The sequence below is a fragment of the Pagrus pagrus genome (assembly GCF_965226575.1).
Source record: "Pagrus pagrus genome assembly, chromosome: 3".
Taxonomy (NCBI): Eukaryota; Metazoa; Chordata; class Actinopteri; order Spariformes; family Sparidae; genus Pagrus; species Pagrus pagrus.
Window position 1 is genome coordinate 1,614,664 of NC_140187.1, and position 23,443 is coordinate 1,638,106.

Below are 23,443 nucleotides of genomic sequence, written 5' to 3' on the forward strand. Positions count from 1 at the left end.
CCAGAAACAGTCAACCTCGTAGAGAGAGAGGTGAAAAATAGGATATTTCTGACTTTGGTAAAATTAAGACCCGAGCATGGCGAGACTTGTGTGTTGGGCAAACGTGGATCATTATAGAGAAAATGTTCGACACATATTTGATGTTTTTATTTAAGGTTTTTATTCCAAACATAATGTAGAGTTCAGGTATTCTGGAGGTTATAAAGTTAAGTATAATATAATTAATTTAATTCATACATGTGCACAAACACTGTTTGAGAGCTGAATGAACTTCTGTCTCATCTCAGCTCCTGACACGTTTTCTTATTTCACAGCTTCAAACTCGTCTGATCTAATCTTTGACATCATGTCGATGTCGGCGAACATTTTACTGATTCGTTCAGCGTCGTCATCGTGCGACTTGAGAGAATAATTAATGAACTAAGGTAATTAACATGTTTTCTCATTATGTTGATAACAAACTCTAATTTCTGAGACAAGGGCGTCGCTTTTTCCTCTAAAATATGTTTGCTGTTGCAGATCAGTACCAGATTACATGCATGTGATCGATCTGAAAGATGGACAGACGTCCAATCGTCGGATCGTTATGAAGAATAATAATATATCTCTGTCTCTCAGTACACATAACATAAACTTCTACTTTCAAACTGTATTTTCTTGTAGATTAAATCAGTTTCACCTGTGATGGTGGTCCAAGACTGGAGATGTGAGGTTTCTGTCAGACCCTGTTCTGCTGGTTCTGACTCACAGGACACAGTTTATGTCCGTTTGTGAGGCCGAACAGCAGCTAAAGGTGGACTTCACACAAATGGTCCCGACCTGGCTGTTGTCAGCTGACGCTTTGTCGTCTGTCTCCCACTATGTCATGATAGCCACCACACACACACACACACACACACAGACACACACACACACACACACACACACACACACACACACACTTAAATTATCAGAGGCCTTTCCAGTAATAGCCGAGTGCAGCACACGGATCAGATCTACATCAGAGGTGTTCGTGGTGCAGAGAGAGAGAAGAGGAAGCAGATTATAGAAGAGAGAAGGAGGCAGCAGCTGCGATGAAGGAATGAAAGACTGAACGGAGGAAACAGAAAGAAGCAAAGAGTCTGAATAAAAGGAAGATCTGGGTCATACGCGGATAAAAAGCACAGAGGAGGAGAGACGGCTGAGTGGAGAGAGGAGAAGTTTCATTCTGAAGTGATTTGAAACAGAGTGAAGGCAGCAGTGACTCAGCTCCTCCCGTCCACGTGACACAGTGCCCTTGAGCAAGACGTTGAACCCCAGGTTGCCTCCTGACGGTCAGGCGACGGCATCACATGTTAGCTCGCAGCCAAAGATGTGTTCCTGTATTCGTGTGTGGATGGATGGAAGTTAAATGTGTCTGACTGAAGAGTGATTCTCAGCCAGCTCTACAGCGTCTGTTACACACCACAGCCCGACCTTTGACCCCCACACAGGATGTGACGATAGAGGAGACACCGGTTCAAGTGGCATTTTTACACTTTCTTTATGTTATGCTTCGCGACATGGACCCTAATATTCTCCAATAATGAGAGGCTTCAGATACAGCAGCCTGCTCAGCGGCTCCACTCTTCTCAGTTTGACGCTGTAGTTACGTCAGTTAAGGTGTAAATGACGTAACTGGTGTTATCAAAAATATCAGTTTTTCAATAAATGTGGATTCTGAATATTTGAAACGGAGACAAAAGACCAAAGCTCGTCCTGCCTGCAGCCTGAAGTGAACGAGATCAGCCTCGGGGTTAACAACAGCCTAGACCCAGGCTCACTTCAGGTGGACCTGCTTCTACACCTTTTCTGGTGGACACATTATTTTTCAGGAGCTAAAGAGAAAAAAACACATTTAAAAAAACAAAATGTTGTGACATTTAATGTTTACTACAGTCACTCTGCTGCGTCAGTTTTTCTGCGTGGCATCAAAAATAGTTTTGAATAATGTTAATATTAAAGGTATTGAATCGAAATTAGAAAATCCAGTGATAAAGTCATAATATAAGCTGTCAGCGAGCTTTATTTTGAAAGTCTAACTATACGACAATTATCTGATGAGTTGGAAGTGAGAACTCGTTGAACGACCATCTAAATCTTTTCTCTCTGGTTGAAATGAATATATTCTTTCTGCACATGTTCGCCTCACGCTGGTGTAACGTTGGTGTAACGCTGGTGTAACGTTGGTGTAACGTTGCTTCCAGCAGGGATAGAAACATGCTGGTAGTGAAACAGTGGCTGATACGACTTTTTTGTTGGAGATCTTAAAAGATTTAAGGATCGTTGAACGCCTCGATGGTCCAGTTGTTCAAACAAGTGTTTGAAAAGATGAATGAAGCCAGAATCTACTGAACCGACAAGACAGATAAAAGTTCTGTCCTCATCTGGACCGAACAGTCACACTGAGAAGAGAAGCTTAAGACACACCTATCTGATCTCGTGAAAACAAGTTTAAATTATTGGAACAAATAAAACGACTTTACTGTGATCACAAGGAAAAATAATAATAAAGCAACAAGTGGATAAATAATTATATTTCCTGCCCTTTAAAGCATTAATCACTACTCTCTGAGGCAAAATATCATCACGTTATTGGCTCTTAATTTTCGTTACAAGTAAACAAATAATTAGCTGTAAATGATAAAGTTATTTAATAATGTGTGTGTATAAATTTCAGGCTAATGAGCCCTGCCGAGAGTTAATTATCTGTTTGTACACGGACTCTTTACACCAAACTTCCCTGATGGGGATCATTAAAATCTACCATTGTTATTATTTTCTAATTGGGTCACATTCACACCCTCCCTGCTGGTGTCGGGTCCACTGTTCTGCTCGTTATCTCTCCTGTCGCCTCCTCTCGTGGCATTTAAATCCTCTGAATACGGACGATGTTTCCACATCCTCCAGCAGAGAAACAACAGTTCCACTTTATTAGAGATGCAGAGTCTTTAATATTTATTTGACACCTGTTTGATCCTCGCTGATATTTTCGATCTTTCTGATTTGTTTTTTTATCCTATTTGGGAAAAATTTGCATGAACACATCAGTGTTCAGATGCTGCTCAGCTCTGAACGCTCCCTCGACACGCAGGGAACACGATGCAGTGTAACGCCAGCCTGCCAACGCCTGTTTGACTTTTTAAAGGGTAACGAGACATATTTATGGTCTGAGCTGACACCAAGATAACTGACTGTCTGTCTATTGTTACCGTGACACCGACTGCGTGACAAAACCCCCACTGGGACACACACACACACACACACACACACACACAGATGAGTCACCACCTGTTGCTTCTTCATATTCTTAGACACAAACAAACAGACGAATAATGAATGGAGAGAGTGAGAGAGGGAGACACGGGGTGGAGGTGTGGGTTCATCCGTCAGCTGAAACTTACACCGATCAGCCAAAACTTTAAAACCACCTGCTCAAAATTGTGCAGCCAAAACAGCTGCGACCTGTCGAGGAGTGGCCACAAGACCTCTGGGGGTTTGTGGGTCCTTCAGGTCCTGTATGTTGGGGGGATGAGGCCTCCACGGATCGGACTTGTTCCGGCACGTCCCACAGATGCTCGGTCGGATTGCGATCTGGGGAATCTGGAGGCCCGGTTCCTGAGCGGGGGGGGTACCTGGCGTCAGGACACAAGTTTCCCAGCAGAACATTTAACTGTAACAAGATGATCAATGTTATTCACATCATCTATCAGTGGTTTTAATGTCGTGGCTGGTCGGTGTAAGTTAATAAGGTTTATGAAGCTTTTAATATTCAGACTTTGTTGTGAATGGATCTGAGCTCAGTCAGCACTGTGGTCATCGTGCTGCAGTTGACGATAGAGTATTAATGTTATCTCAAATCCTGACTGATGTTTTAATATGTTGATTTATAATTACAAACAAATAAATGAAATACACAGAAAGAAAAAGAGACAGATTAACTGCTACATGCGACAGATAACTGGCTGTTAAATGAAAAATACCATCAAGAATATCAAATAATCTCATTTTATTTCTTGTTTAAGTTGATTAAACTGCTTTTATTTTTTAAATACTTTATTTATTCCAAAGGTTTTGTAATTTTTCTGATTTGGCTGACTGTTGTCCAAGTTTACGACTCTCCACCTCAGTGTGTTCCCAAGTTAAGACGAAGGTTGAAGAAAGCGAGAACATTTATTGAAAATGTCGTCTTAACTCTTTAAAAGTCTCTAATCCAGTCCGTCTCATCCTCCCCGCAGCTGATTGGCTCAATCATCGGTCGCCAGGGCACCAAGATTAATGAGATCCGGCAGGTATCGGGGGCTCAGATCAAGATCGGCAGTCAGATCGACAGCACCAGTGACCGTCACGTCACCATCACAGGCACGCCGATAGCCATCAACCTGGCTCAGTACCTAATCACTTCATGGTAAGCATCGACACTACAGGGAGGTATCTGCAGAAAACCTGATGTCAACATGTTTCAGCTCAGTTTACAGTCAGAAGACGGTCCGATACAGGACGACGCACAAAGTTTGGAGCTCTGTTTTAAACCAGATTTAAGATTTCTCTTCACTAACTTCATTCACTTATCCAGGAAGGGAAATTTCACTCTTTTGCCACCTTGGCAGTTTTTTTCTTTGAGATAACAGATGAAAAAAACTCTGTCGAGCTCTCGTCCTCAAATCATTATGTTCAATCATTTCATGTTCTGAATAACTGAGAAAAACTCAAAGCTTCTGAGTGACACAACTTTAAAGAGCGTCACAGTTATTTAAGCAAATCTTGTTATAGAAAACATAATCTTGCTCTTTTTTCAATCAATAGTTTGATTGTTCTTTTTCACATCAGAGAACAAAATCATCTTAAAATAACCTTCTTTATCCTCGTCATGTTGCTGCTACCTCTCAGAGACGAGTGACACCTGAAACCAGACGCACACACAAAGACAGAAATATGCAAACGCATCAGTTTCGCAAGCCGAGTGTGTGCTCACGTTTCTGTTTTATAAATCTCAATCATGGCTGAACTGGATGCACGTGCACGTGCACGAACCTCAATCCACTCCCACAGAATCAGACGTGAACGCTTAGTCATCGGTTTATAAATTAATACACTGGCGGCTCCACCAGGCTTCAGACCCGACTTCAGGAAAGTACTGCAAAGAAACAGCATCAGGCGGTCTCATCAGCGCCGGTTTCTGACAACGCCAGAGCGTCTGTTAGTTAGTAACAGTAAAGATACGGTGTTAAAATATTACTTTGGTAAAGTGCAAGTCACACGTATGAAAAGTACTTTAGGGAAACATCTTAAAGTATCTGATATTAAATGAACTTAAGTATCTAAAGAACAAGTAAAAGTAAATGTATGTTGACTGATTATCAGAATATCAAATATTCTGCCTTTTTCCGATTATCAGGATCGATTTTTTTCATCTGATTGATGATAAAATAAATTAATTTAACTTGTAACTAACTAAAGTTATAAAATAAATGTAGTCGAGTAAAAGCAAGATATTTGCTACCAAATGCAGTGAAGTGGAAGCAAAAAGTAACAGGAAATAGAAACACTCATGTAAAGTGAACGTGCCTCAAAAGTGTATTAAGTACTTGAGTAAATGTACTTAGTTACATTTCACCACTGATTTTCAGAACCTTTATTTAAGTAAAAGTGAAAGTAAACACTGTGAACGTATCCTGCATTCAAAATGTTACTGAAGTAAAAGCATGAAATTGGGATAAAGGACGTAAAGTATTCAGAGTAAAAGTACTCGTACGAGCAAAAGCAGGATGTTGCTGTTACAACTATTAAGGAAAAGGAAAATTGCAAAATATTTTGTTCTTAGTTACTCAGAAAAGTAGCTGTGACCGTCTGTCACGCAGCAGCAGAACATCGTTAAATACATTTAAATGACTGTTAAACTAAGGTTTTTATTGTATTTGTGGGTTAAGTGGAGCAACTTCACAGCACAAGTGCACTCTGGTGCAGCGCACGCTTCATATAGCACATCAGCAGGACGTCTCACATGAGATTCACTACATGATACAAAAAGAAATGAAGCTCATGTAACACAGAGAACAAGTCGCTCAGACGTTTAATCAGACTCTGGAGACGCAGGAGACCGACTGCAGGCAGCCGCCGCCATGAATATGTAAATTCATGATTGGACTCTGGATGAAATTGATATTTCACTCAACACGCTTCCTGCCACTGACAGCAGGGAGAATAGGTTGGACAAATCACACACACACACACACACACACACACACACACACACACACAGGAGGGTCAGCCTCATTCAGTCTGAAATGTCAGGTCAGGGATGGTGAGACAGCGACGCTGGAGGATCCATGACGAATCTTTTCCATTACATTTCTTTAGCAGTGCTGTCTTTACTGTTTTGTTTACGTTGTGCATGTGCACAAGGATGCACGTCCACGTCCGCGTGCACATACGCTGCACCTGCTGCCAGTTTCATGCTCTTGCATTAAAGGCTGAGGTTGAAAGAGCAGCAACACACTCCGGTCATGTTAGCATGAAGCACAGCAACAGCCTCTTTTGGCGGCTAATTTTAGCATTAGCTCACACGAGTCGCGTTCGGTAGCCTTTTCAGACTGAGCTGCGTTCGTGACGGCTGTTTTGTTTGCGTTTACATGAATGTGGCATTTCTGCGGTTAACAGTTGTTTGATTATGTATTAATGTACGTATTAATCAGTCTGTAAAGCTCAGAGAGCGTGTTGAAGAAGAGAAGTCGGGCAGTGTGCGGTCATGTGTTTCAGACGAGGAGGGATTTTTTCGATAGGACACCTTCAAAATGTCGCTTGTTTATGCTGGTTTCTACACTCAGCACAGCCAACACCAGCTTTAGTGGCTACAGTGACACAGAGAAGCACCAAAAAATACAGTGAAACCATGTTGATTTGTACTTAATTCAGTTTTGCAAACGTTGCACGAGGAAGGAAATACATGAACATGTTTGTTAGAGCTCAAGGATTCACACAAAGTAAACACAACTGTTGTTTACAAGAAAACTCCCCAGGCTGCGTTTATGGTTCAATTTGAACTGGGAAGTTGGAGTTTCCACGTTCCATGTCGGCAATTCGAACTGGAACGCCCCCTGGAGTCGAGGTTTTTGACAAGAAACAGACATTATCTTCAGCACCAAAGCTCGATGACCAACAACACAAAGCTGGCAGGCGTCTCAGGTTCACAGCACGATTTGGCCGTTTGATTGTAAATCTAACAGCGAATTTTCCCCACAGCGGCATTTATTATCTAATGTTTTGTCTTGTAGAGGCACAGTTTGGCAAAATGCAGCTTCAGCCTGTTGTTAACATGGTGCTTACATCCTGTGTTTCCAAAAATAAAGTGAAATTACTAAAACTGAGCTGACAGACTGGAGAGCACAGGGCTGGAAAGATAACCCAACATGAGACAGATTTCTGGTTCTCGGGGTAAAATACAACAAAGCTGCTGAAGTCGTCTGTGTTCACTAACGAGGAGGCCACGTGTCCCATGCAAACGCTGTGGCGCCTGTTAATAGGTTGATCCGGCTGCTCTCACAACAGTTGTTCACTGTTAATTCACAGTTACTTTCTTCAGTGCGATAAAACGACGTCTCCCTCCCTCTCTGTCACGGTGAACTCAGAACGGTGCGTTTGCTTTGTGTGGTTTAGTCGGAGACAAATGGAGGATGAGCGCTCTGATCTGAACGTGACTCCCTTTTATCTGCTGTTGATTATTCATGCCTTGGAGCGAGCTCCCTCTGGACCTTCATGTGCAATCAGGGAACCTGTCAGACACAAACACTCGCACCACAGCGTGGAGAGAAAGGAGCCGCAGCTCGAGTGGATACGATGAGCGTTTCCATTTGAGTCATCACTCGGTCGTTTGGCTGATGTGTTTGAAGCCCGGTTCAGACCAAACATTCATGATGCAACGAAACCTTTTAAGAACTTTTTGCAGGAGAGAGTCGCAGCGGTGTGAACTGACCCGTCTCAGCTCCACTCAGGCCGGCTGATGGTGTTTTCTTGTTGGGTTTTAGAACGTGATGCATGAAACCAGTGTCATCAGCACCGACTGCTCTCCAGCACTCTTTCTCTCCAACCTTTTGTTTCAAGATTCAAAGATTCAAGATTCACAAAACTTTATTGTCGCTGTTGGATGTCTCATAAAATACATCCAGTACATATGAGAACATAAAATATTCCAAAAGACGACCTTTGGTCTGAACTGGGCTTCAGATGGATTCAGATGAAGGATGAGAGACCGAAAAATAGAGACAAGCGCAGAACGAGACACTTATCAGTTGTCTAAATGTGTTTTATGAGATGTGGTCAGTTTGTGTTGCTGTCAGATGGTCGTTGATCTGAACAAACCTGAAAATAAAATGAGACTATGTTGTTTTTAAGTTCAAGAGCAAACAATCACATGAATAAAATAAGAAATGTGCATTCTGCTTACATGCTACACTCTGTAGCTTAACATTTCCAAAATAACAAAAGGATTTTACAGCTTTAGTTTAACTGCAACTCGCGGATCAGATATTTGTAACTGCTCTACTGTTTCCTGTTCATTGTGTAGCTTGAATTAGAGCTTCACCTTTCTTATTTCCTCCTGAACTTCAGTCTGTGTCTTCAAACAGAAGCTGAGAACAGAAAGTCACACTGCTCTTAAATCTTTAAAAAGCCCAGTTTCCTCCTGATGGTGAGATACGAGCTACATCTGAATATCTTACCTGGATGAAGGAAATGGCACACAGATCACACCTGGGGTTGATCTGGCTCACATTCAATCAAATCACAGCCAGGTGTAAATAACATCTGTACAGCCAGGCTAAAAATAAAACACTCAACAAGCTGAAAGGTCACCTCAGCACACTCGCTGTCGCAGGCGAGCAGCTGAAACACTAAAGACGACTTCTTCCTTTTGCAAAGAAAAAATACTTCACACGTGGAGACCAATCAGAATCAAGAATGATTATTAATACAAGGTCTGTTGTCCTGACGACAGGCTGCACATTAATAACCGGAGTATATAAATGTTTTGCTGTAGCGCCATGACACTGAACACATGAAGAAATGATCCTCTTCAGAATAAAACGTAGCTGCTGCAGAAGATTTAACAAAGTGTTTTAGAGAGCTCAAGTTTAACTCCCCTCTCCAAGCTTGGTTTGTCATTGGTCTTTCTAAAATGTCAGATTGTATTTTAATTTGGTATCTACAACTGTTTGACCAGTAATATTTACAACATCATCATTTTAATCAAGATAAAACAAAAGTGACTCATTAGCATTCAGCAGCTGCAGTGAGCGTTTGGTAGCTGTAGTAGTTGAATGCTAACAACAGTTTTGTTTTTAAAAATCAGCTCAGACTCCAGAATAAAATGCTGTATGATACAATGACTGACCCACACTCTGATCCAGGAGGTGGGCATCAGTATCACTGAACCTGAACCCACTCCAGACGATCGGAGGAGCACGTGCAGCCTCATCCTGACACCAACCAAGTGTTTTTGTGACTAAACCTAACGTAACAGTAAAGTTTCTACTCATCTGTGGTGTTTAGAAATGCAAATTGCCGGCATTTATTCTGGCAGCTGGGCTGAAATCATAATGTTGTTAAATGTTTTGTCCAGAAGAGTCATTTTGTGTAGAAGTGTTATAATTAAAGCGTCCATGACACACAGAATACATAGTAACTGAAGGCTAATAGCACAGATGCTAACCTGGAGCTCTCTGAAACACTGACTGGGTTTCTGTCGTAGGCTACAAAATGTTTTCTCTGCTTCTTCTCCCTGTTTTTGAACCAGCATCATCTCTGACAACGCTTCCATCCTAATATATCTATGATGGTTTTGTTCCCTCCTCCCTGAAGCCCCCTCCCAAGCCATCACCCCAACTTATACAGCACACCCCCCATCCGTACAGCGAACTCCCCTACAATAATCTGTTGCAACCTCCAGCAAAACACACCTGTCTTATGATTTGAGTTTTGTCAAATTTCCTTTCTTTCATTTTTTACTCTCCAAAAGATCCTGTTTGTTTTTCTTTAGGTTTGATTTTCTTTTTGGTTTTTACTCTTGATTTTTTTAACATGTCTTTTATTTAACCCTCTAACCCTTCTCCATCCAAAACTCCCTGTCCCCTGCCCCTCTCCTACCCTCCCTCCACCCTCCGTCCCTTCCCTCCACCTCCTCTTCCTCCCTCCCTCCCTTCCTCCCTCCCTCCGTCCCTCCCTGATCCCATCCCTCCCCCTCCTCCAGTTTAGAGACCGCCAAATCCACCGCCCAGTCCTCCTCCATGCCGTCTCCCGTTGACCTGACCATGAGCTTCACCCAGCCCGCCCCCCCTGTCTCCGCCTCGTCCTCCTCCTCCTCCCCCCTGGCAGCGATGGGCGCACTGCCCCACGCTCCCATCCTGGGCGCTCCCTACGCCCTCCCCCTCTCCAGCCTCCTGGGGATGAAATCCATCCCTTACCTGGCACTCTCCACCCCTCAAACCTCAGCAGCGGCGGCGGCGGCTGCTATCGGGGCTCCCATGTTGCAGGGTTCGATGCAGACAGCGACGGCGGGCGTTCCCGTTCAGGCTCACGCGGCGGCGGCCCTGGCGTCCTACACGGCCAAGATCTCCTCCTCAGCCAATGGGATGAAGAAGCCGGAGAGACAGAAGTTTGCACCGTACTAATGAAGGAATGAAAGGATGAGTTTGCATCACTGAGGTAGCTTCTGGGAATGAGGCGGGTTGTTAGATGGAAGGGCAGTTTTTATTTTCCTTCTTTTACCGTCCTTTATCGCTCCTTTTCTCTGTTTTCACTTCTTCCTCTTCCTCTTCCTCTCCATTGTTTCTTTTCTTCTTGATCACTGAGAAACATCAAAGTGGGATTATTGGAACGTGTTTGCTTTCAGATGAGATGACATGGAAGACATGAGCAGCAACAAATGAGGTTTTTCCAGGAGTTAGTCGCACAGAGCCGTGCCGTCAACGTTAACAAGGGTGAAATGAGCCCTGATGACGTGTTGGAGGCTTCTCCTGTTTGTACTATTAACGAGGGAATAATAGATCTCTAACGACGCTCCCTTAACTTGGGGACACATTTCCTTTTACTTCTTCACAATAAAAGCCTTTGACTGTGATGAAGCTGAAAGTGAGAGTGCTGTCAACAGTAAAATAAGGCAAGTGAAACTAAACTCCACAGAAAATAGATTAAGTTAGACTCAGAGCTTTCTCTCTGGTGCAGCCACACAGGACAGGGGAGACCGGCATGATTTATCCGTGGTCGCCCCCTGCTGTGGAAACATGTCATGGCGGCTTGGCACAGTGCAGCTAAAGAGGACTGACCTCGAGTCTTTGGAAAAAACCTGAAGAAAGAGCAACTGAAGAGGCGATACTAACGCCGGTTGTGATTTCATAAGTTGCTAAATGATTTCTTCTGCAAACTCACACAAACGGCCGTAAGATAACTCAGAACCTGCGTATGACAGCCAGACTGCAGTGGCTCATGGGTAATCAGAGATGCAGTGAGGGAGGTCGTCAGATTTCATGCTGATCTCTGTCTGAGCTCCACGCAGGGAAAATAAATTGAAGAACAGATAGAAGATAAAGAAATGAAGCTCTCCATTGTCATCTTCCACGTCTTCTACACGACACAAACATCATGTTTGTTTCAGCTTTTTCTCTGAGTGGCAGTTTCACAACAGAGTTTTTATTAAATCCTCAAAGCCTGGTGAGCGAGGCGAGGACTGGAAACATCCAGCTCAGTGTCGGTGTGTCTGATCACTCATGATACTGACAGTTCATTCAGACCAAACGCGAGGCCAATTATTCGTACATGGAGATTACAAACAAAAACACAAGTAGATGTGCGATTTAGCATGAGTTGAATACATTGAAACTCAGGCGAGGATTTCATGTGACGCTGTGTTGTGAAAGCCTATCGCATTGACATTCACCCTGACGTCATGGCGTTAACGTCGCTGATGTCCGGACATTCGTAACCAGCAATGGAGCAGAGGATAATAATCGTTTGCAGACATCCAGAGCTGTACGATAAAACTTCTACTCGTAACGAGATAGTACAAAAGGGAGCTGGCGTGGAGGAAAGTGAGGGAGTAAGTCAGACTCCCCGGTCAGTCATGGAAATGTGTCTCAGCACTGCATAACCCTGATCGATCCGAACTCCATTCAGGGAACAAGCATTTTAAAAGTTGTTTGCTTGTCGTCTGGCTTTTTTATTTTAACACACTTATTGAGAAACTGCCACTCAGCGGAGGCAGATGTTCAGCCTCAGGTGGAGCTGGACGCTGCAGTCATCCAGATGCAGCTGCAGACGCTGAAATCCAGTAATGTGAATAGTAATTAAGAATCCTGCGATCAAATTCAACACGAGGCGAATATTCTCCCCACGTTTGGTCTGAACACATCATTACTATCAGGCAGCATGTGAGATATTTTTGACTTTTCATTTCTCAGTGGTGATTAAAAATGTGCAAAAGTAGACAATCCTGTACAGCAGCTTCCTCCAGATGATGGATAACCATCAACTATCTTCTGCTTCTAATTCACTGGTTTTATAAACCACTCAGGGTCGCTAACTCCTCTCTCCTCCCCCCCGGTCTTTAACACAGTCATCACTCAGAAAGGTCAGCTCACACTCAGTTAGCTTAGCCGCCTCTGCATTACAGTCGTCTTCATGTCTCATCGCCTTTAAATATGTTTTTATCTTTGATTCCACACGGCAGCTTTGCTTAAACCTGCTGAGGTCTTTTAATTAAGAAGATAACATATGTAATAGAATATATTACATGATAGTAATTATGTAATTTCATATCTCACATGTATATTACACCAAACTCTGGTCTAAACTTCCTGTAGCACATGTAAATCGATAACGTACATGTATTTTGGTTTGACCGTCAATCTTTGAGTTTGAAGGTGATTCAGCCTCTTTTTAAAGAATCTGCTTCTTGTTTCCATAAACATGAAGATGAAAATAATAGCTTGTGTAAAAAGGCTCAATTTGAGTTGTTTTGTGTCTGATAAATAGGGACAGATGTGAAAATGAGCGGGATATTCACAGCTAACGAGGTGAATTAACGGTTTATTTCGACTATAACAGAGTTGGTGATTGTTGTAACAATGAAAATGCGGACCGAGATGAAAATGACTGTTTCTGTAAATGGAGTCTGGCAGCTTTAATGAGAGCAATTTGTCGCCTGTGTCTGGTCAAACAAAAAGGATCTTCTGCAGGATCCATAATGTTGTCAGACGCTCATCTGAGCCCGTCAGAGGCAGAAACGGTAATAAGTGGGCGGACTTTGCTGCAGCTTGTTTTGCAGCGCTCTCAAAAAACGTCCCCATCGTTCGCTTAGACACAACATCAGAGTCCATGTTGAAAAATACCTTTTAAATACACCATGAAGTACAGAGACATGCAAAACCATTGAATTCAGCAGGTCTGAGTGTTTCAGCCGTTTCCAATAATCCCACTTCACTTTGATCAAAAGTCTTTGAGTTTAATTCATGTTTTCCGGAGCTCTGCCCTCATCGGAGTGACTGTGGAGGTTCAGTGTTTGTAGCTACTGTACGATGATGTTAAAGGTTATTTGGGCCACACAGCCTATAAAAGCCATAGAGACTATTCAGCTTTCCCTCCCTCGTCTGTCCCCGGCTCCTTATTCTATTGTATACTCTCATATTTATTGACTAATATGAAATATTCCCTCAGAGAGTTTATATCACTGGTCACTAACACTGAGCTGAACGACTCGGCTTTTGTATACAATGATGTCTACTTGTATATGACGACTTCCTTTCTGCTTCCTGTCTGTTTTATTCTCTAGTTTTAGGGGTTTTGTTGTTGTTGTATAGAGTTTTTTTTTAAAACATACAACGGATTTAAAAATGTCTTTTTGTGTTAACAGTCTGCACTTCTCATCTGAAATGTGTTGTTTAAATTATTTTTTAACTTATTAAGAGGAGTATTACATTTACAGGTTTAGAAAACAGAATTTTTTTTTCCCGACATGGCTGCAGGTGAATACTGTAAAACTGTGTTTGAGATTGTTTTGTTTTTTAGTTGTGTGAACAAAATTAACTCTTTTTTTTTTGTTTTTAGGGGAAAAAATAATGATCACTGTACCATTAATGCTAATAACCAGATGTTTTGTTAGATAGACGAGTAGTGTTTTCACTTGTGAGCTCAAACTGGACATTTTACCGCACACACACTTTCTAACTTGGGGACACGTGTTTGTAAAAATCTACTGCTTCACAACGTCGAGCGTCCACAGAACTAGAATCAAGTAGAACTGCCGCTTCCTGTATGAGTTGGTGTTAAAACCGTAGATGTTCATATTTCCTTCACACTGTGCTGCTCTCCTGCAGCTTACAGAAACAATCACACCTGCTTTTATGTTTGACTTCGTACGTTGTCCGGTGAGCGGACATGTCAGCATCTTAGTAAACTTATTCTTTAGCACATATTGATCGATAACCCTGTCGGCTCGGAGCAGATCGAGCAGGGAAACACTGTGATTAGAAAAAGGTAACTTCATTTTACAGGTCTGTAAATTTTATGGTAAGTAGGTGGCAAAGACCAAGAAACAAAATTCCCCCCAAATGACCAGAATAATGACCTCAGATTTTGCGGAAAATTATCCCAACAATATTCTTCTGTTTTCTAATGAGCAGTTAATAAATAGCTGCTGATTTCTGCTCAACTTCTGTATTTGTTAACTGTGGTCTCAAAAATATAAAACATTTTCAGAAGCTTGAATCAAAAAGCTTGATGTCGGGGACGTTTTCCTACAAAATATTGTTGAATGAGTGTTTTAGATATTGGTTTTGTAGTGTAATATTGTAGCCAGCCTCTTTTATGTAAACTAATTGATGGCATTTAGGATAATAACACGTTTACATAACGTATGTAAGGCGGCAAATTACACATGAAAACATAATTTTACCTGAGACGCTGATGGGGAACAATCACCAGGATGGAGTATGAAAAACACAGACGACCACTCTCCTCACAGAGTGCTGGATTCTTCTAACTCCTCTCATTTTTGAGTAAAAGGTCATTAATATTAATTTTCCTCAGCTGCCGACAAAGCCGATGCTTGGCGTCGCTGTTTACAGAACGACACTCATATTATTGTTATAGTTTAATTCTAGGTTTGAGGTTTAGGAAATTTGTCCCAAAGTTTGACTGATCTGCTGAAATTATACAGAAAGTTGTGGAAATATAAATGATAAAAAAAAATTAATTTTAGTGACCTGCAGAAGTTGGACAGAGTCTTATATCAAATGCTGGTTTGGTCATTTCAGTGAATCTAGAGGTGATTATTGTGGTAATTTGGGGGAGATTTTCAAAGTAAAATGTCACAAAACAAGCTCAGCACACTTGAAATCACGTTTTCCTTTAGATTCAAGCGGAGAGTCCATCAGTCAGTCAACATGTGACGGATCGACATTTTATTGTTAAAGTTCAGTGAAACATCAAAACCAGAGAACATGAATTTAAAATTGATAGAAAACATGCATTTAAGTAGCCGTCGGTTCGTTCATTCAGTCAGGTCTGCTGATTACGACACGTTCATTAGCATCAAGATACCAACGCTGTTAGCCCTGTGAGTTATTTATGTATCAATATCATTAAATCAGTCAATTAATAATGTCACATGGAATCATATATATATATATATATATATATATATATACTTTAAGGTAAGAGTACTTTATCATACAAGTACAAGTACTGTTGGAGTTCACTGTCATTAGACTTTAGTGTAGGACTGTGGATATTGATCCCTGCTGTGTTCAGGTGACTGATGGTCGTTCTACTTGTTGTAGTTCTGTGGCAGAGTCCCTCCTCTGTCTCTGCGTGTGAAAGCAGAAACCGACGATTATTTTATTGTCTTTTTATTTTTGTTTTTTTCATCTAAACTGATGCTCAGCTCGGTTTACTGTCCCTGCCGGAGTGTCAGAGACTAATGCTGCATGTTTGCTTGGCCTCACTAACACACACACACACACAGACACACAGACACACACACAGACATGTAAATACACACAAAGGTGACCCTGACGATTTTGACACTCACGTACAGATACATCAAACTGACGGGAACACACAGGCCTCGGTCGTTGCACTGACTCCCTCTTCACTGACGGTGTGAACTCAAAGCAATACTAAACAGAGCCGGATGAGTAGCTTCGTGTTGGCGGGCAAATATACGTGTGTGTGTGCTTTTCAACTGTAACGAATACATTCATATTTAACTTGATGGGTTGTCGATGCATCGAGATCTCTGTTCCTTTTCTTTGTTTTTAAAAATGATGATAATAATGTGGAATATTAAACGAGCTCACTTATTTTTATAAAAGTCAGATAACCTTGTTGATGAACTGAACTGAACTGTGGACGCCGCGTTTCATCCCGTCACTCATCCGTCCTCTCCACGCTCACCCTGTGTTTCCGTTCCTCTCCGCTCATCGTCCTGCGTCTCTTTTTTTTCGTACATTTGCATGAGTCTGACTTGAATCGATGTCTATGCAAAAACATCTCTGTGTGGTTCAGCTCAGTGGTCCGTGTGCGGGCGCACATGGAGGCTGTGCTGGTGCTTGTGAAGTGCAGCTGAAATGAAAGGGCTACAGTGGAATACGGGTCTGGCTCGCAATGCATCTGCCCTGATGATCACGATTAGTTTACAAATGGAGAGCATCAAGTACAGTACCATGATTATATTAAGTTCTCCTGCAAACCTGCAAAACTTGAAAGCTGAATAAGTTTGTATGAATACAAAAGGCAGCATCAGAGCTTTTTATTTAACTCGATAAAAATGATAAAACAGAACACAAATAGTTCTCACAAAGCTCCAACCAAAACATCCAGCACAGAGACAAACACCGGGATCTGAACCGAACCGGATGAATATCTCGTCAGGACCGGACTAGCGGCGACAAACGCCGACTGTTGCGTCGCCTCACGTCACCTGTGAGAGTTGCAAAGACTACAGCCAACAGCCAACAAGCTTGTACGTTCTCCAGTCACTCCATACCAGCAGGTGGCGGTAGTCTGTATTATCATTCAGAAAGGGAAACCGGAAGACTCAGGACTGAGGTCAAACAAACCATTGTTCTGATGGAGAAGAGTTTCTTTTCAACCCACTCTCACTAATAAAGCCACTTCAAGTCGAGACCATGTCGGATAAAAAGGAGGCAAAAATACATTAAATAGTTAAAGTGGAGGACACCACAGCGACGGGCTCGAGGGGCTTTCCCTTTTCTTTTTCTGTGTCTGTACTCAAACAGCCACTGAGTGATTTCTCTCACCAACAGTGAAGGTAACATCGCAACACCTGCGGCCACAGGTGCTCACTGTTGACTGACTGTTGACGTGGTGTGTCAGGGCGCTGAGCATGATAGAGCTCTGTGGTTTTCACATTTTGTCCTACAAAATAAAATGCGTCAGTGAAATACCCCATGTTTGAACTATAAAGTGTAGTAAAATGTGTGGTGACGTCGAAGTCATGAGACCTGCTGGTGCTTTATGACCAAACTAGAAGCTAATTTTTGTTTTATTTACCCAAAACAGCACGGACACTGTACTGTACATTAGCCGTGTGTGTGTGTTTAAACTCAGTTGAGCGTCTCACCTACACTCAGTAAACACCGTAGACTCCCTCATCTCTTCGACCTCTCCCCTGTATGTTCATAAAATAAAGTACATTTCCTCTCCAGCTCCAGTCAACACAGAACTTACACACCCGACAGCGGAGGAACAAATAACTCGTCCTCTCGTCTGATTATTAATGAACTTGTTTTATACCTCGGGTCTTTGTGTTCCTACAAATGCAGCTGAATTCTTCTCTCAACAACAGATTCTTCATTTAAAAAAAAGGCAGACACAGGTCGCACTTAATGTGAAGTCCTTCGTGGTTTTTAAATAAAATAATTGTGCAGGTATCTTGTTGCTCTTCAGGGTAAATGTGCTGCGAGAATCAGACCCTCAGGGCAGCAGGATGGAGGTTTCAGCAACACTATACGAGACTTTATCAAACACGGAGAAGGAATTTACTCTGTAACGATGCTCTCATTCCAAGTCGTTCTACAAATACACACAGCTTGTACTGCAAACCGACAAACACATGAAAATACACTCAGACACACATTCACTCTGAACCAACTGCTGAACAAAACGAGTACGGTTATGAATATTGTATTGCACTTGAACATGAAAAATCCATTATGACAAGATATTCTCTACTGAGTATGAAGTACTACCATCTGTCCGTTTTAATTTCCAGCTCCCTGTGAAGGTGGGGAGGTTCTCTCTTTGTATATCAGCCTGACGTGTTTGTGATTCTCTGTTTTCTTTCCATTCATGTCATCTTCTAATCAATAAAACCCACACTGAAAAACACTGATGACTGATTCATGTTGTATCTGGCCGGTCAAAGATCCAAGAGCACCTGTGTTTGCTTGTGACTGCATACTGTCGATATCTAACTTTAACTTTAATTATGGTGCAAAAACCTGAGAGGGTTGTCTTTGCTGTGCTCATACAGCTGAGCTGTCTGCAGCAGCGTGCAACATCACTGTGAACACAGAACCAGAACCCTGACAGCATCTCTAGAGCCCAGTTTTCCAAAGCAACATGAAGAGGCAGCAAGAGTCCGAATAAGTTTGGATGAAGATACTCGAGGTGGTGGGAAGTAAAAAGAAACGCATCCACCTGACCCAACCCTGCAGCCGTACTCTGCCGCAGGACTTGATGACTCGAGGTGGTTGTCAAGCAAGAGACCACTGTTCACAACAACGTGCCAACATTTTAAAGGAAGTGTTGGGAGATTTCGGCCCGTTGCATCAGCAAGTTATTTCTTAAGTTAAAAATCCACATTAAAGGATCTATTGAAACTAGTTTGTCTGATACTGAAGCTGTGTTGATGTTGGTCGCACCACAGAGACGTGAGGTTCATCCTAAAGCTTTAATATGTGACCAGACTGTAGTTATCTATTTTATTGAGTTGTGTTCTTTTATCCCAAATGTTTCCAACAATGTTCAAACCAGAGAAATCAACAAGTTTACTCAAACTAACAGTGCGTTTCATTTGTTTGCCCATCGCTACCTCTGGGACAGAGAAGTCGTCAAATAAGACCAAACTTAACACGAATAAGACACGAGTCTGGTCGTTTGAATTCAGGTCAACCTCTGAGTGAAGTCAGCACTCAGCAGAGACTCTGGTTCTCTCACTGCTGCAGTCAGGTTGATAAACAGGAGTGAAGATAAATCCACTTTTTAATCCTAGAAGTTCAAAAGTAATCTCTGAGCTCTGCTCCCGTCGGTAAACGGCTCCGGATCAGAGCAGAATCTGATGAGACTCCAGGTGTTTATTCCTCCAGAAGGTCTGGATCTGTATCTGACCCTGAGCAGCTGCTAATTGAAAATCAAAATGTATCGTCATTGGAGGTAGATCTCATCTGCTGCAGCGCTCTGCACTCTGCTGCCGGTACCTGTCGGACCGAGCAGCAGGAAAAACACGACTGGTTGTTCTTTTGTCCTCTGGAGTCAAGTTTAATGATACCACACACACTGACATGATGACTGATCACTCGCTTCAGCTACACACACACACATTCACACACACACTTTGCACCAGTGGTGGAAGAAGCACTCGGCAGCAGACAAGTTTTCAGCTTCAGCGCATCGTTACGAAGTACATGTTGATGTAACGGATACAGAATAATGAAACCATCAGCGTTTACACTGGTTACATATAAATCTCACTATGACTGTATTTTGTCTGCCACTCAGGAAATCTGGTGATTAATTTCTAAAATCGACTAAACGATTGAACAAACTCACGTGTCGTCCTGTGTCGTTTTTGTTGTTGTTGTTATTTGAGACTGGGAGGGAAACAGAAACGGTCCGGTCGTCTTTGATACAATAATACCACTCAGAAACACTCTGTTTTGGTTATTACTTTGGTAGTCACTGTCATATTTTTGAACAGGTTAGTCAGACTGAATAAACAAACTGACCTTACAGGAGTTTATATAAGTTTATATGTGGCGGACCCTGCCACCTTTCTAGCTTCAAACTGTGTTCTGGGACCTGATTGTCCTCTGAGAACAGCTCGTTTATTCACTTATATAAAAAATAATATGTAATTTTTTTTATTATTACCACATTAATATTGTCTGTTAATGTTAAATATATTCTCCAAAACTACAGATTGCTCCTTTAACTCGGAGTGCAGTAGAAGTACTACTGCAGTAGAGGTATTTTCCACCACTGATGATACGAGGTACATCAGGGACACACGCGCTCTGTTTTGTTCGTCTTTCAACACACACACATATATAAATGTGTGTCTGTCTCACACACACACACACACACACACACACACACACACACACACACACACACACGTGCCGGCTGCGAGCCTCCTTCTGTAAACACTGAGAGCTGCCTGAGATGAAAGTGTGTCTTAGAATAAGCTTAGAGCTCAACAGCTGGTCAAATATCACACACACACACACACACACACACACACACTCGATACTGTATTTTCTCTGCATGAAACGTATCTGTGTGTCCTAACATGTCGCTGTGAGTCTGTCAGTGTGTGTGCCTTGCAGACACACACGTGACGTTGATCTATTACAAACTGAACAACTCGTCTGCAGCCTCCACAACAACACACACACACACACACACACACTTTATCTCCTCTGGTCGTCTCTCGCTGACCAAACAGATAAAGACAAGCAAGTGAGGCAGACAGTAATTACAGGGATTGCGGCTCGACTCTGTGTTTTAAACAAAATTAGAGCCTCCTGTTCACACGAGGACGCAGACGGACACAAAGCAGCTCGTCCGCTGCAGATAATGATACAGATGTCACATCTGCGCGCAGGCTAACACCAGCAGGGGGGAGACAACGACACGCTGACGGGATGGAGTGGGAGTCAGCTGTGCTTGGTTTCTATTTAAACATGTTCGTTTTTATTATTTATATGAGATGTTTTATTTTAGAGAGGAGAAAGAGAGAGCGGCCAAAATGCAATGTTACACTCACCTATTTTCATCTGTTCACCACGTGAACATAAAAATGTATTCAGTGTTTTTAAGTATTTAATAGAAATAGCTTCAGACATCCTTCTGTGAAAAACAAGAGCATTGTTCGTTTCAGCAAGTGACCCCAAAATCACTGATGCATTTTTATGTTGAAGTGACGGCGTCCTCTAGTGGTCTTAGTAATTGTGACTCTTGTCTGTCTAAAGTAAAGTAGGAAGTGTGACATGTTTTTAGATTCACAAAGTCCAAGAGGACTCCCTAAAAGCTTGTGCTTCTGCCGTATGTCTGTGGTTTTTGCAGGATGTAGCCATACGCGCTTCAGCGAGCAACTAAACATCACACTTGAGTCTTTCTCGGCCTGAGTACTTGTCAGTATTTGTAGACGGTTCCCATGAAACACATCCAGCTGAGTACCGTGTCACTCCGCCTGTTTTAACAAGGACACTTTCCTCAGACCTTTCTTGTCCTCCGACTGTTATCATGTCACTTTTTATCATTGACAGGAAACAGGAAGTGAACAGCGCTCTCTCATGTCCTAAGCCCCTTTTCTTTACATAAATGTGCAGTTTTATAAGTGTGTCTCGTCTCAATAAGACACTTTTACATAAAAATGTCCCCATAGGTTGGAAACTCTCTGAAGACGTTCACTGTAAGAAATGCAGTGAGCGTCCTTCACGCTCAACAGAGTCATTACATGAAGCTTCAGCAACAAAATAATCGTTTTCCCTCTCATCATTGAACTTTCGTCTTTTCTAGTCGTCATGTTTGAAAAAAAGATGAACCAGAAGTTTAACGTCAAAAAACAGTTTGATTCACATATTCCAAGTCTGAACCCTCCACAAACAATCAGCTTCCGTTTTTCTCTCCTTTGAATTCAGTTTCACATATTTACATTTAGAGAGTTTGTTCTTAACAGGAGCATCTGGGCCGGAGCTGAACAATACGGGCGTCACAAACTTAAAACAGTAAATCAGTGAATGGAAATGAAGGGCAGCTTCAGAGAGCCGGTGCAGCTCTTCACGCTGGCGTTCACGCTGCTCATCACTTGTGCAAAAGTTTCAGTTCCACCTTTGTTTATGAATCAAAAACAATATTAACTTCAAAAGTAAGTGTGTGTGTGTGTGTGTGTGTGTGTGTGTGTCTGTGAGACAGTACCAGGACAGTCTGGAGGAGACAGCAGAGACTGATGGGCTGCAGAAACCAGTTCATGTAGTCTGCTGACTGAGTGTTTTTGTAAGTCAGAGCTGCATTAAAGGGACCAGATGCTGTTTTTTTTAGCTCAAACACATTCATCCGTCTGTCGACATCTCAGCCTGCAGAAAGACGATATTTGCATTAACGTTACACATAATACCACGAAGGGTTTGAATCCTGCTAATCACATTATTTTGAACACTTGCAATATTACGAATATTACAGAATGATAAAAAAACAGTATATGTCAGGATTTCTTTAGTTTAAAATGTGTAACATGTGAGTGTGTTACATCATTATGAGTCCTCTGAGTTACCTCAACATTACTGTAACATTGTTGAAAACAAGTCAGTGAACATTTTGCAGATACTTTCATTAAAAACCTTTTTATTTATGTTGACTTAAAATGTGCATTATGTTAGTGTTGTATTAGAACAGGGTGACGTGTTCTAGTTATATGTATATATATATATATATATATATATATATTAAAGGTGTGCCTTCTTTCAGGTAGCTGAAATCTGTCTTGCCGTCAGTGCTGCTGTATAGCAGTACAACACTCTGCTTCCCTGTCAGTGCTTCATGCAGCTTCTCCACACAGGCGGAGAGCTGACGGTCGTCTACTGCAGGTAACACACTGACCTCATACAACCTCACATCAAAAGACCAAACTATCACTTTAAGGGCTAAGAAGGATTGTGAATAACTTATCTTAACCAGGATCAAGTCTTAGCTGTAAGAGAAAATCTGAGAAAACATCATAATTCTAATAATTTTCAGCAACTCTTTGTGCAAAGAAGCGTCATGAATACAGCCAGACAAGTACATTAACCAAATATCTGCTCTGAACAGACTTCAGGAAACATCTATCACCCTCATTTCACTTTCTGCAAACTGAAGTCAGATGAAAAACAGACCTGAAGCAAAAAGCTAACGCAGGGACTCATTGTCAGTGACAAGAAGTGCCTTCAGTTCAAAAATACACAGCTTTACACCAGGTTAAACATGTTAAAATAAGAAAGTGCTTGTCTGGATTTTGATGGGAAAAAAGGGCATGTCACACACACACACACACACACACACACACACAGACACACACACACACACACACACACACACACACACACAGCTTATATCTGAGCTGGGCGGGGATGGAGGGCTTGGCCTGACTGAC

The 23,443-nt window shown here is 42.0% G+C and overlaps 1 protein-coding gene across 1 annotated transcript in view; it reads left to right on the forward strand.

Annotated features, from left to right (window-relative positions):
* The window catches only part of pcbp4 (poly(rC) binding protein 4), a 131,025-nt gene extending 112,608 nt beyond the window's left edge, over window positions 1-18,417 (forward strand). Inside the window, exons 14-15 of the mRNA XM_084349300.1 lie at window positions 4,257-4,426; window positions 10,262-18,417. Of these exons, the coding sequence (XP_084205426.1) occupies window positions 4,257-4,426; window positions 10,262-10,682 (591 nt within the window). The 3' untranslated portion in view covers window positions 10,683-18,417. The remainder of the gene's footprint in view (window positions 1-4,256; window positions 4,427-10,261) is intronic.
* Window positions 18,418-23,443: the final 5,026 nt, after the last annotated feature.